Raw genomic sequence first — 15,262 nt, forward strand, 5'->3', positions numbered from 1 at the left:
ATAGGAGAGGTTTTGTCCAAACTGAAAAACAGCGTGAGGTAGGAAGGGGTTTTGTCTGCTTCATCAAAAGACAGCAGGAAGGGGTCCCAGAGAGGTTTTATCCAACTCTGTTTTATTGCGTTTAAAGTCTGACTAATAGTAAAGGCTACATGGTACATCGTAGAAACATGGTACATTTCAAGTATATCTGATTCCTACATATGACTCTCCCAGCTTTTAACCCGTACCCTGATAAATTTCTATAATGAACTTGTCCATCTTTTAATCTGGACTGTACCATTAACTGTTTAAAGGGGCGCTTACCAGAAAGATACTGACTGAAGGGCAAACAGTGCAGGTCATGATCAGACTGCATGGATGTGCAGACTGACCAACATCTGCAGTGGTCGCAAAGGCAGAATCAATCGTGCCCAGCTTGATAAGGGTTAATATACAACATTATTACATGACTCTTGATATAGATTGTGTATCCATAGTTACTGCTATTGACACTTAAGTTTATAGTTCAACACAGGGTTGCTTGGCTAAAGAAATGAAGCCTGTGAAAAATGTATTTATGATACCATGTAATAAAACACTTATTGAATAACTTTCCAGTGATTTGTCAAAACTTTGTAGTAAGATAAAACACCCCTAATTACATTTAAGCCATATAACTAAAGTTCATATTCTGCATTAAGGTTTTATTTTTACGGGACTGTGTTGATAGAACATGGCTTCTTCCACTATTTTTTTTTGTTGTTTGACAGCAACAATAGATTTAATGTAACACTAAAAGTAACATGATGTTGTTTATCTAACATTTGAGCCACACCATGAGAAAACCAACATAGTGCATTTGCGACCAGCATGGATCCAGACCAGCCTGCACATCCACGCAGTCTGGTCATGATTCATGCTGTTCCCTTTCAAAGCCAATTAGAGAAACCGTTAGTGAACAGCATGGATCCTGACCACACTGCGCAGATGTGCAGGCTGGTCTGGATCCATGCTGGTCGCAAATGCACTATGTTGGTTTTCTCATGGTGCAGCTCATTTCAAAATTCAAATTAACACAAATCTTACATTAGTAGTGTATGGTAAATCCAACAGCAGCAGAATAATGCAGAAACATCCAGTGACTAATACTTTACGATTTCTTAGCTTCGGGAATGTATCCAGAAATCCACTTGACAGAGTTTCAAAGACGCCAAACTGAAATACAAAGTTGAACCATAATTAAATTAAGTTTTAAGTTTACCCCTTTGTTCTATATATAACAATATTACTGTCATGCTAAGAACAGTTTCATAGATCTACAATGTTTTTGTTTGAAACTACGAATGACCTATCCAGTGCTCTAGGCCTGAAACTCACAAGGATGACCATAAGACTACCAATCTAGAAGTCACAAGTTTGATCCCCAGGTAAAGCAAATATTCTTCAATCATGACAATCTGACAGCAGACAATATAAATATATATATATAAAAAAATACCTTTCAACATGAATTTATGAAGGAAAGTTATGGATAACCTGCACTGAATAACAGTCTTTGTTGTTGGATTTATAAGTTATATCAGCACTGTATCCGTCATGCTGCAACTCTCCTGCTGGAGGGAGAACCCAGGTGCCACCATCAGCATTAACTCAAGCACAGGCAGTGAACTGGACAGAGTTGTCAATCTTTCATAAGCCAGCTTGATGGCTTCTCCACATCAACAATTCTAAATTCTTCACAGGGTTTTGAACCCCAGTAGTGAATGGCAAGTGACTCTGTCAGCAACCTTTACCAATTAGTCATGGAAAACCCTTGCACTGAACAAGACAGTACCAATACAAAATACAGGTAAAGTCTAATTCAACAGGCCATAGCTACATTACTAAACTGGTGTTAAACCTAGACAAAGGGGTCACACATTAAACCAGAATCCACCTAAAAACCGGAATACACCGAAATACACTTTGAATAACCGGAATACACCTGTATTTTTTAATTTAAATGTATTTTTAAAGTGTTTTTGATATAATTCAATCATATTTATCATAAATAATTAACATACCAAAGGAAAATAAAATACGTTCACGTAAAATGATTTTATACGAGATTGAAATTCGGCGACCGCGCCGGAAATTTCCATAACCGAAATACTACCGTATTTTATTAATAAATGGTATTTTGTAGTGTTTTTTTATTTCAGGAATCATTCGTGTTTAATATAAATAATAAGTTTACAAAAGGAAAATAAAATACTTAACACAAAACGATTTATACGAGATTGAAATTTGGCGACCGCTCGGGAAATTATCATAACCGAAATACACCCGTATTTCTTCAACAAATGGTATTTTTGAAGCGGTTTATGACTGAATTCAAACATATTTATCATAAATAATTAATTTTCGAAAGGATATTAAAATACTTTTGCGCATTACGTCTTGTACACGATTGAAAATCAGCGTGCGCTCTGAAAATTTGCGCATTCGTGAATGAATTTCCATGTCCTAAAATTCTGTAATATACACCCGTATTTCTTTAATCAATCGTATTTTTAGGGTTTATGACAGAATTAAATCATATCTAAAATGAATAATTACTTTTCAAAAGCAAATTAAAACGCGCAAAACGTTTTTATACGGGGTTGAAAATTTGTTGAGCGCACGGGAAATTTGCGCATACTTGGATGAACCACAATCGCCATAATTTTGTTAGCTTTCAACTTAGGTAGGTAAATTTCTTTCAAGTTTCAATTTTTTAGTTCAAATTATTTCAAAATATCTTTTTATGCTAATATGATATTCCTTTATGACATATTTCAGGTAACAGAGGAATTATTTTACCGACATGAATGAAGAAATAATGATACTTATATAAATTCTGAGTTGTTAAAATCATCGTTTTTTGTCTCTCTCTTTCAGACCACTCTTTATTTACTGAACTTTAATAATAACCAATATGAAATATACTTTTAAATCTTATTGCTTATCATTCTGTTAAAAGTACCTTATAACTGTTAATAACGAACAGGCATGTTATTCGAGTGTCACCTGTCAATCAATAAGTTGAGCATGTTGAGTGGACACTGATTGCTATAGTAGTATCAAACAAAATATTTAAAGAAAGTTAAAGATGTTTTTACGGCTTTTCGTTGTCAAAATAATCTGCCGTCGAGTAAATATGCTTCGTTCAATAATATGATATATTAACCATAGACAAAAATATTTGGTGACAGTTACGTTACACGCCTGGAAAATCATACCAAGGGCAATATGCATTAATATATAAATGTGCCTTCTATGGTGTATCTGGAATGTCAGAAGTCGTAAAAAAATTACGCCAATGTATGATTAAATCTACAATTCATCGCTGTTTTAGTAAAACATTGAATAAGTGTTGATACGTTTAAGTACATATGTATATGGCTATATAAGCTTTTCGTGTGCAAAAATAAAAATTATACTGAATGTACTTGTTTTTCTTCAATTTTTCAATTTGCAATAATATCAACAATTAAATGAAATTAAATAAAAGCTTATCATATTTAACTGCACTTCCCTCGTTACTTAAATTAATGTTTGTAAACTATAAATACAACTTGTAGTCTCTGTAATTTTTGAAATACTGATTTTTACTAGATGTATAAAATTTCTGATACATTCATGTTTTCCCCCAACAGCAAAATAATATTTGCCTGTCGGAAGTTCATGTAAACATGTTATTTTATACTGTCATTATGTTTAATCCCCATATTGTATAATTACTTGGGTGTAATGTTCTTAATGTTCTGTAATGTACTTGGATCATGTTCTGTTCTGTTCTGTTCCGTTAGACATTATTTGTCACATGTCACTTGTGTGTGCTTTCAAATATACTGATTAAATGATTATCAATAGGTGTGATAATCCAATCAAACTCTATCGGGACTACTCAGAGACACGTGTTTGTTACGCCACATATATTTAAGGATATTAATTGTGCTATGGCAATGAACGCAGCAAACGTTTGTATATTTATATATTAAACATGATATAATTCTTTTGAAAACTGATTTTTCAAAATATATTTTCTTCTTAAACAATCAGATTAATTCTGAGGAAATAATTCAATTAGTTCCAATAATAATCATATGTCCGGTCCTTTCCGATCAGCCGATTCAGCGCGGTTTATGCGCTGACATGTGTTTGGTGTATAATTATTTTAAATATTGAATATTGATATTGTTTTGTCAATTTATTTTCTTTTTTATTTGTTATACGAAATCTGAAGAAATAATTAAATAATTTCCAATAATAAACACGTGACTACCCCTTCCGATCATGTTATGTCCTTTCCGATCAGCGCGGTTTATGCCACTCGTATTTTGTCTATAATTCATTTTAAAATCGAAAATTGCTATTTTATAATTCCTAATTTATTTTCTCTTTTATTTGTTAAATGAAATATGAAGAAACAATTTATAATTTCAAATAATAAACATATGACAAGCCCTTTCCGATCATGTTAAGCCCTTTCCGATCAGCGCCGTTATGTCATGACCCGTATTTTGTCTACAATTCATTTATAAATTGAATATCGATATTTTTTTATCATAAATTATTTTCTATTTTTCATTTTTTAAATGAAATGTGAAAAAACTATTAAATAATTTCCAATAATCAACATTCCGGTATCTAGTCATAGCGACGTAAGCGTGCAACATTTCCGTAAGCCTGCCGAATTTCAATCTCGTATAAAATCGTTTTGCGTTAAAGTTTTTCATTTTCCTTTTGTAAACTAATTATTTTATTTTATACTCGAATGTTTTCTGCAATAGCCCCTACAAAAATACCATTTATTATTGAATACAGGTGTATTTCGGTTATGGAAATTTCCGGCGCGGTCGCCGAATTTCAATCTCGTATAAAATCATTTTGCATGAACGTATTTTTTTTTCCTTTGGTATGTTAATTATTTATGATAAATATGATTGAATTATATCAAAAACACTTTAAAAATAACTTTAAATTAAAAAATACAGGTGTATTCCGGTTATTCAAAGTGTATTCCGGTGTATTCTGGTTTTTAGGTGGATTCCAGTTTAATGTGTGACCGAGACAAAGTACAACAGCAGATTGTGTGGTCCAGTGGTAACACTTCAAGGGGGCATGAGTTTAAGCCCCCACTCCTCCAACTCAAATTACTAACACTAGGATATTGAAGAGTTTCATTTATGGGTGCTTTACTCCTAGCATGCAATAGGACCATGGAAGATTCTGGAATTGGGAGTGCCTTCAGTATCATGAACTATCCCCTAACTAAAATTGCCAACAGTCTTCTGGAGGAGTTACCAATACTGGCTACAAATCGTGACAATAAATAAGCTTACAAACAAACAAACAACGACAAACCACAAACCTGACTATCAATTCCAAGTGATATAAGCATGAGAAAGAAGAGGGCAGACCAAAGTTGTGGTATCGGCAGTTTGGTTATTGCTTCAGGGTATATCACTAGAGCCAGACCTGGACCTATATTTGTATAGTAAAAATATTTCTTTTTAATTTCAACTTCACACAATTTTTTTCAGATCAAAATACACTCTGCAGCTGTCAATTCCATGAAACAAACAGAAAGAAACAATTCTATACTTGGGATCAATACATCCCAAAACAATTTTCTTTAAAAAATTTTTCTGCCTACACTTTTTAAACTTTTTGTAACAAATAACAATATCACATATTTTTCATCTAGCAATCTAAGTGGACATTTTTTAAAAATGGTCCCTTTTTAAAAATAGTCCTTGTCTTAACACCAAAGCTAACTTCAAAAGGGCTTTTGTTTTAAATTTTCAACTTGTTTTAAGTAGCCACCTACCTTAACAGTAAAACGTATGGCTCCTAGGCTGCTTTTAAAAACAATTCTTCTTTTTTAAAATTGGCCGCGCCGAAAAAACCACAATGGGTTTGCGACCAGCGGGGATCCAGACCCCCCAAGCACTTGGCATCTGGTCGGGATCCTGCTGTTCATTTCAAATCAAATTGAATTAAGAAACTGTTGCGAACGCTGGATCCTGCCCAGCGGGAAAAGGCGCAGGCTGGTCGTCCATGCGGGTGCAAACTCACTTTTTTTTGTTTTCTCAGGCCGGCCAATTATTTTTTTTTTTTGAAAAAAATACATCTGATTTTGAAGCCCTTGCGTATAATATGGGTAAATCTGAGAGGGTTTTATTCCAAACTTAATTGGATGTAACACTGCGCTACAATTAACTGTACCTCTGATTCACAAAAGAACAGTTTTTTGTTATTTCAGCATTATTTGGAAAAACCAATGTAATTTCCCAAACTCCTAAAAATCCCCCGGGCTAGTGGTGATAATTTTGAATTGCAACCCCTTTATAAAATCAATTTTTTTGACCAAAAATGTATTTTTCCTATAGAAAAAAATTTTAAAAATTTTTTCTTTTTTTGAAATTTTTAGAAAAAAAAATGTCCCGAGAAACGATTTTTGCTTATTAAGAATCCTGAAAGAACGAAATTATTTACCTACAAAAAAAACCAAAAAGACATTTCTAAAAAATTTTTGGGGTTCAAAAGACTGAAAAAAATGCCCCGTTAACATTTTCCCTTTTACAGTTACGTCAATACGACTTTTTACTTCAAGCTTTTCCGGGAGAGGAATATCCAAGGGGACCTCCAAGCCTTATTTCGCCCCATCAACCCCCGGGTAAAGCCATTGACCTTTGTCAGCAGATGGTTTTTCTCAAAAAAAAGAATTCAAAAACCCCAAATGAGGTTTTTGAACCCCTTTGTGATACAATTTAGCACTTTTGAACATTCTTTCCGAGACCCTTAAATATTTTCCCATTTCCCTCTTCGTTCTTTCTAATGAAAAATTTAATATAATCTAAGGTCTTATATTTTTAAAGTAAACGGAAAAAAATTGACATGGCAAAGGTGGATCAAATAGTAAATACAAAGTCTGCATCGACTACTCTGGACTTTTAAGTCCACATGTCACGTTAATAATAATGCCTAGATAATGAGTAGTCTCTTTTGAAAATCAACATTGAAATCTGAATTCTGCTAAGCTGTAGTGACTTTAACAATATTTAAATTAACAACAAATTTTGACAAGTAATTTTTTTAAATTGTAATATATACCCGATGTTGCAACATCTTTTATGTCCATATTTGCTTCCTTTGCAATATAACCAATCACAGAAAAGATAACAAAACCACCATAGAAACTAGTAAAACCATCGGCAGCGGTACAAATCAATGCATCTCTGAAATTAGAAGTTTAATACATGTACATTCATCTCATAATATTATAATATTCATATACATACTGTTAATCAAATATTTTTTCTTACAGCTTTATTTAGTAATGCCATGGTTAGCAGCCTTATTTATGAATAAAGTTTGTTTGTTTTTGCAGGCCTGGGATTCAGTCAAAATCCAAAAGATCAACTTTTTTAAAAGAGTTATAAGGAAATTCTGGCAGTGAAAAGCCTGAAATCAGGACCAGTCCTGAAAAATCACAGGCCTGTTTTTGGTTTAAAAATGTTTTCTAACAGTATTCCAGTTATGTAACAAGTTGGGCAGTTAACCTAACCAGTGTTCCTGGATTCTATACTAGTACGAACCTGTTCTCTGCAAGTAACTGTCAACTTCTCCACATAAATCAGAGGTGGAAGATGAATGATTTCAGACACAATGTCTTTTATCATATTATCATGGAGAACATAAGCCCTGCCCGGGTATTGAACTCACAACCCCACGATTCTTAGATCTGTGCTCTCCCCGAGTACCTACTGAGCTAAGCAGGTGGGCTGACAAAGTTAAGAATTCACAAAACAGGTATGTTTGTGTTTTAAGGACGCAATGCTAATTAATATTCATGAAAATTCTGATTTAACGAATGGCATTACTCATGAATATTAGTGAAAATAAAACCATCATGAACATTACCTAATCTACAGTAGCTGACTTAAATATCTTTTCCATTTCTGTAAGGTTGTGCCTTTAATAAGTCAAGCAGCTGCCAAGTTAATTTATGTACATGAAGATATAAACAGTTGATTAAAAGAGTTTTTACTGACATGTAAACTTACGTGACCAAGATTTGGCAGAAATTTGAACTTTAATAACACATGGTTTTATTTCCATTAATAAAATCTGTAAAAAGATCCTCTGGATGCAAAGAATGCAACAAGGAAGAATAATAGCAGACTCGGTTTGATTGAGTCTGTCTGTGAAAGGTAATGAAATGTGCAACACCTCTCACGCCCCTTAGCATCTGCTTAAGCAGAACTCTACATTAAGCCACACATTTTTCCCATTAACGTTTTCACATGCTTCCTGTCACAAAAACAACAAGAGGGCCATGATGGCCCTATATCGCTCACCTGTTATCATTGCACTTGAGGACTAGAAGGTCCTCAGAAAAAATATCTAAGTCCAAAGGACAGGAACAACAAATGGAAGAAATTTAACCAAAAAGAAAAAAAAAATCTTACAAGGTATAGATATGTTAAAATACACCTAAAAATTGGAGGTACCATCCATGTTGTACCACAGAAAACTGGTCTCGTGTTTTCCCTACGGCCAATAATAAAAAGTTACTAAAAATAAGCTATTTATAGTAACGTAAAAGGGAAGTAATTAAAAAAAATAAATATTGTAAATGGACAAAAGAAGGATCTGCCAAATAAATCTGTTGACATAAATGGAATTTCAGATCAGTATCTTCATTAGTTATGGAGATATAACAATTTTAATTTGAAATAAAGGGAGGTAATTTGACATAAAATCAGTCCATAGTTATCTACCCTGATTGTCTCAGTCCAACTAATAACAATAATGAAATTTCAAATAAGTCCTGTAAGAACTTACTGATATAAATCCATTTTGATTACAATCAGGGGAGGTAATCAGATATAAAATAACTCTGGAACCTATGATTGGATCTGATTTGTCATGGAATCCAAGATTTCTTGTTGTTGAAGGTATTTTGGAAGTTTGTATCAAATAAAACCATAAATGAAGTCTCTATATGGCTGCAAAAGCCAAAATAGCCAATTTTGGACCTTCAAGGGGCCATAACTCTGGAACCCATGATGGAATCTGGCCAGTTGAAGAAAGGAAGCAAGATCTTGTGGTGATACAAGTTGTGTGCAAGTTTGGTTAAAATCAAATCATAAATGAAGCTGCTATTGTGCAGACAAGGTCAAAATAGCTAATTCTGGCCCTTTCAGGGGCCATAACTCTGGAACCCATAATGGAATCTCGCCAGTTCAAGAAAGGAACCGAGATCTTATGGTGATACAAGTTGTGTGCAAGTTTGGTTAAAATAAAATCATAAATGAAGCTGCTATTGTGCAGACAAGGTCAAAATAGCTAATTTTGGCCCTTTCAGGGGCCATAACTCTGGAACCCATAATGGAATCTGGCCAGTTCAAGAAAGGAACTAAGATCTTATGGTGATACAAGTTGTGTGCCAGTTTGGTAAAAATCAAATCATAAATAAAGCTGCTATTGTGCAGACAAGGTCAAAATAGCTAATTTTGGCCCTTTCAGGGGCCATAACTCTGGAACCCATAATGGGATCTGGCCAGTTCAAGAAAGGAACCGTGATCTTATGGTGATACAAGTTGTGTGCAAGTTTGGTTAAAATAAAATCATAAATGAAACCACTATCGTGCAGACAAGATATTGTTGACGGATGCACGGACAGACACACGACGGACGACGGACGAAGGGTGATCACAAAAGCTCACCTTGTCACTATGTGACAGGTGAGCTAATAAAATGTGAAATATTATTATACCGAGAAAAGCCAACATTTGCCCAACTCCTCAAAAAAGACTTGTGGAAACCAACACATTATATCACTGCCTTGAAAATGTTTTGTTTGGTTAAACGCCACTCTGACACATGCAAGGTCATGCGGCCACTTTCCAAGGTAGAGGAAGACCCTCATCCGGGCATTATTCCATCACGGGCGGGCGCCTGAGTAAAACCATCAACCTTTGGTAAGCCAGCTGGATGGCTTCCTCACATGAAGAATTCTACGCCCCAAGTGAGGCACAAACCCACATCAGTAATTTGAAGTCAGCGACCTTAACCACTCGGCCAAGGAGGACCCTAAGGTTTCCAATTTCTTTTCCCAATAACTTACAAACACATAAATTTTATTTTTAACAACAGGCACCTTTATATAAAGAACATCTGCATATAAAACCACTTATTTCATTTCCAAAAAGTAGTCTTTATAGGCAGGTTTGACTGTGTATTAACCTTTAGCCTGCTAAAATTCTAAAATGAACTGGTCCAATCATTCCATTTTGGCAGTACCATTTATTATTTGAGGGGTGTTGACAGAAAATTTACTGACTGAATAGCGAACAGTGCAGACCATGATCAGCCTGCAGGGATGTACAGGCTGACCTTGGTCTGCACTGGTTGCAAAGACAGAAACACATGCCGCCTGCAGGCTAAAGGTTAAACATGGTTAGGTTACCTTAGACAGTTATTGTTGAACTTGTTGTAACTGGCCATGGTTATGAGACCGCCCCAAGCCGGACCTAGTGAGTAAAATACCTGTACAGCTGCTTGCAACCACACCTATACACAACAGTACAGAATAAAATATATGTCAGACATTTAACAGAAATATAACCACACAATGTTAAAGCAAGTGTTTAACTAAAAGCATTATAATTGCAAAGAGGTTTTCTTATAGGTTTTCTTATAACAATAACATCATATTTTTTGTCTGCAGATTGATTTTTTTCAAAGCATATTAATGCAGCAAACAGTAAATCTGTTAGGGTACTAATGCAACACTTATTGAAGATATATATATACTTGAAACACTCAAAGTATTAATGCAGCAACAACTCAAGATATTGATGAATCACATCCAATTAGTTACCAGTGCAGGTATTATTCTATGCATCAGTGCAGGGGTACTGAAAGTATCAGTGCAGGGATACTGAACGTATCAGTGCCAGGATACTCAAGGTATCTGTGCAAGAAATACTGTAGGTACCAGTGCAGGGAAATTAATTACTTTATGTAATAGTGCAGGGAATACTCAAGGCACTGGTGCAAGGAATATTCAATGTACTGGGGCAGGAAATACTAAAGGTATTGTGCAGTGAATACGTATACTTAGGATATTGGTGCAGAGAATACTCAAGATATCGTGCAGTGAATACCCAAGTTATAGATGCAGGGAATACTCAAGGTATTGGTGCAGAGATTACACTCAAGGTATAGATGCAGGGAATACTCAAGGTACTGGTGCAGAGGATACTCAAGGTATAGATGCAGTGACTACTCAAATTATTGGTACAGGGAATATATAGATATTGGTGCAGGGAATACTCAAGGTATAGATGCAGGGAATACCCAAGGTATTGGTGCAGAGATTACACTCAAGTTATAGATGCAGTGATTACTCAAATTATTGGTACAGGGAATATATAAATATTGATGCAGGGAATACTCAAGGTATAGATGCAGGGAATACTCAAGGTATTGGTGCAGAGATTACACTCAAGGTATAGATGCAGGGAATACTCAAGGTATAGATGCAGGGAATACTCAAGGTATTGGTGCAGAGATTACACTCAAGGTATAGATGCAGGGAATACTCAAGGTATAGATGCAGGGAATACTCAAGGTATTGGTGCAGAGATTACACTCAAGTTATAGATGCAGGGAATACTCAAGGTATTGGTGCAGAGATTACACTTTAGTTATAGATGCAGGGAATACTCAAGGTATTGGTGCAGAGATTACACTCAAGGTATAGATGCAGGGAATACTTACAACGTACTTGGTGCAGAGAATACTGCAAGGTATAGATGCATGATTCCTACAAATATTGTACAGGAATAATAAATATTGTGCAGGGAAATCAAACAATTTTGGCAGCAACACTTCCTGACGATAAAGTTGATTATGCAACCGAACCTCATGGTTATTGACACAAACCAAACCACTGAATAGTTATAAGCACAAACATTCAAATATTGAAGCAACAAACCCTTAATGATGCAGTAAACATCTTTGATTCGTTAATCGGCAGCAAACATTATTCTTGGATGTAGCAAACTACCAGATACTGATCAGCAAACATTCATGTACAGCAAAAAATTTCTGAATTGTTATAAGGCAGCAACTATTTCATCTGATGTAGCCAACACATAGATTTGCGCAGCAAACAGTTATGTATACAACACTTATAGTACAAATGAACAAGCCATTAATTATGAACATTTAAGTTTCTGCAACTTAAATTTCTTGTAGAGAAATCAACAAACAGGGCCATGATGCTGTTCAAATCGCTCCCAGTTGATCTGGCCTACTGACCTAGTTTTTGACCCCACACGATAAAGAGTTAAGCTTGACCTAAAGACCATCAAGACAAACATTCTGACCAAGTTTCAAAAAGATTGAGTCACAAATGTGGCCTCTAAAGTGTTCACAAGCTTTTCATTTGATTGACCAGTGACCTAGTTTTTGATCCCAAAATGACCAGATTCAAACTTGACCTAGAATCATCAAGCAACTTCTGACTAAGTTTCATAAATTTTGGGTCAAACTGTGGCCTCTAGAGTGTTCACAAGCATTTCCTTTGATTGACCAGGTGACCTAGTTTTTAATCCAACATGACCCATTTCGAACTTGACCTAGAGATCATCAGACTAACATTCTGACCAAGTTTCATAAAGATTGGATCACAAATGTGGTATCTAGAGTGTTCACGAGCTTTTCCATTGATCTGACCTACTGACCTAGTTTTTGACCCAACATGACACAGATTCGAACTTGACCTTGAGATCATCAATACTAACATTCTGATTAAATTTCATAAAGACTGGGTCACAAATGTGGTCTCTAGAGTGTTCACAAGCTATTCCTTTGATCTGATTTACTGACCTAGTTTTTGACCCCACATGACCCAGTTTCGAACTTACCTAGTGATCATCAAGACTAACATTCTGACCAAGTTTCTTAAAGATTAGGCCACAAATATGGTCTCTAGAGTGTTCACAAGCTTTTCCTTTGATCTGATCTACTGACCTAGTTTTTGATCCAACATGACTCAGTTTCGAACTTGACCTAGAGATCATCAAGACAAACATTCTGACAAAGTTTCATAAAGATTGGGTCAAAAATGTGGTCTCTAGAGTGTTCACAAGCTTTTCCTTTGATCTGACCTACTGACCTAGTTTTTGATCCCACATGACCCAGTTTTGAATTTGACCTAGAGATCATCAAGACTAACATTCTGACCAAGTTTCATAAAGATTGGTTCACAAATGTGGCCTCTAGAGTGTTCACAAAGCAAATGTTGACGCACGACGGACGCCGGACAATGATCAGTCACAATAGCTCACCTTGAGCACTTTGTGCTCTGGTGAGCTAAAAAAGATACCAATATACCTGACCATCTTTAAGTGTAGCAAAATCAGGTTTAACGTAATACATGATACCATCTGCCGCACCTGGCAGTGTCAGTCCTTTCACAAGAAACACTGAAATAAAGCATGTTAAATGTCACCTTACCAACATGTATTATTTCTCAGGGACTTGTTCACAGATTTTGAAGAAAAAAAAGCAATTATGTCAAAGTTTTCAAAAGTACTTTCCTACATTAATTATTTTGTCATGTGAATTTTTCTTAAGAGAAGAAAGCATTTGGTTAGATTTTAACATTCCTTTACGTATTATAGCCAGTTAAGTAAATGTTATTTTTTTTAAGTTATTCTAAGCTCTGGATATAAAATGGTAAACACAGGGTTGCCAACAACAAGGAGGGAAAAAAATCCCTGACTTTTCATTAACCAAATAATGATTTTCATTGACCAATACCACGGTGACCTTACATTTTCGACTTCCTCTTCCCCTATAGCCAACCAATCCATTTACTGTTTATTCTAATTCTCTTTTTTTTTCAATTGAAAACATTTTGAAAATAAACCGTGTAAAAAGACAAAAATGTTATAAAGATTATACTCCTGGTGGAGACATATGAGCCATGCCATGGGAAAACCAACACAGTGGCTTTGCGACCAGCATGGATCCAGACCAGCCAGCGCATCCGCGCAGTCTGGTCAGGATCCATGCTGTTCGCTAACAGTTTCTCCAATTCCAATAGGCTTTAAAAGGGAACAGCATGGAGCCTGACCAGACTGCGCGGATGCGCAGGCTGGTCTGGATCCATGCTGGTCGCATACCCACTATGTTGGTTTTCCCATGGCACAGCTCATATGGTGATGTACAGTATCTTTAACTTGCTGAACTGTGCTTCATAAAACCTTAACTACATAAATTACTATGTAAGGAATGTGTGTGTCTATAACGAGAAAAGGTAGCAGAACCTTTTGCAGATTATAGGATTTTCTTGCTGGAAATTTCAAATTTGGGACATATAGCTTATTTTTCCCCTCACTTTTTTTTTTAAACTTTTATTTTTCACTACCAACTTCCAAAATTCCCTAAAAATTCAATGACCTTAAAAACAAATCAGATTATCCAGCTTTTTAAGGTTCGGTGGCAACCCAGCTGTAACTTCAAATTACTGCAGTTAATTGAAGCTAAGTAATGGAAACAACAGTTTACATAATCTTGCAACATTCATAATAATTAGAAAAATTGGCAATATTGCCAGGTTGTTTTTATTACTCTCACTCTATACACTAACAATTTCAACATGAAGTCCTGCTTGTAACACTCACTAGAAGGATTAGCAGTATAAAGTCACAGAAGTTCCATAATTATGCTACTTTCAGCTCATTAGGTTAGCTCAGTAAGCTCAGTGCAAGACCTTGACTCAGCCGGTAGTTCCCTGTGATAATCTGATAGAACATAATATGTATGAATTCATTCATCCTCTACTTCCAATTTGTAATAAGAAATTACCAGTAATTTGCAGAGAACATGACTGATCAAAGAACACAGTGGTTAGGTCACCGGACTACCAATGACATACTGTAACAGAGAAATAATACTAACCAGTTAAAAGAACATACGGCAGTATTGCTGTGACATAGACAACTTTTCCTACAGACTTGATCCCTTTCATCAAACACAGAAAGATTATGATCCAGGCCACAACCAGTGCCACTGCCAGATGCCACTGTATTGTCCCTAACTCTTCCAGGCCCGAGGACTTGTTTAATACATAGCGACTGAAATATAAATTTACATCAATTTTAGTTAATCTGATTTTTGAAAAAAATCTGTGAGGTAATGTTGTCACTTGATCGTTGGCGTCGGCATTGGTTAA

The 15,262-nt window shown here is 35.4% G+C and overlaps 1 protein-coding gene across 1 annotated transcript in view; it reads right to left on the reverse strand.

Moving 5' to 3' along the window:
- Window positions 1–15,262, reverse strand: part of LOC123548295 (sodium- and chloride-dependent glycine transporter 1-like) — a 77,882-nt gene that overhangs the window by 10,304 nt on the left and 52,316 nt on the right. The window contains exons 5-10 of the mRNA XM_045335442.2: window positions 14,989–15,164; window positions 13,417–13,508; window positions 10,481–10,584; window positions 7,120–7,244; window positions 5,375–5,487; window positions 1,066–1,194 (exon numbers count right to left, since the gene is read on the reverse strand). Of these exons, the coding sequence (XP_045191377.2) occupies window positions 1,066–1,194; window positions 5,375–5,487; window positions 7,120–7,244; window positions 10,481–10,584; window positions 13,417–13,508; window positions 14,989–15,164 (739 nt within the window). The remainder of the gene's footprint in view (window positions 1–1,065; window positions 1,195–5,374; window positions 5,488–7,119; window positions 7,245–10,480; window positions 10,585–13,416; window positions 13,509–14,988; window positions 15,165–15,262) is intronic.

This window comes from Mercenaria mercenaria, chromosome 6 (assembly GCF_021730395.1).
Source record: "Mercenaria mercenaria strain notata chromosome 6, MADL_Memer_1, whole genome shotgun sequence".
In the NCBI taxonomy this organism is placed as follows: domain Eukaryota; kingdom Metazoa; phylum Mollusca; class Bivalvia; order Venerida; family Veneridae; genus Mercenaria; species Mercenaria mercenaria.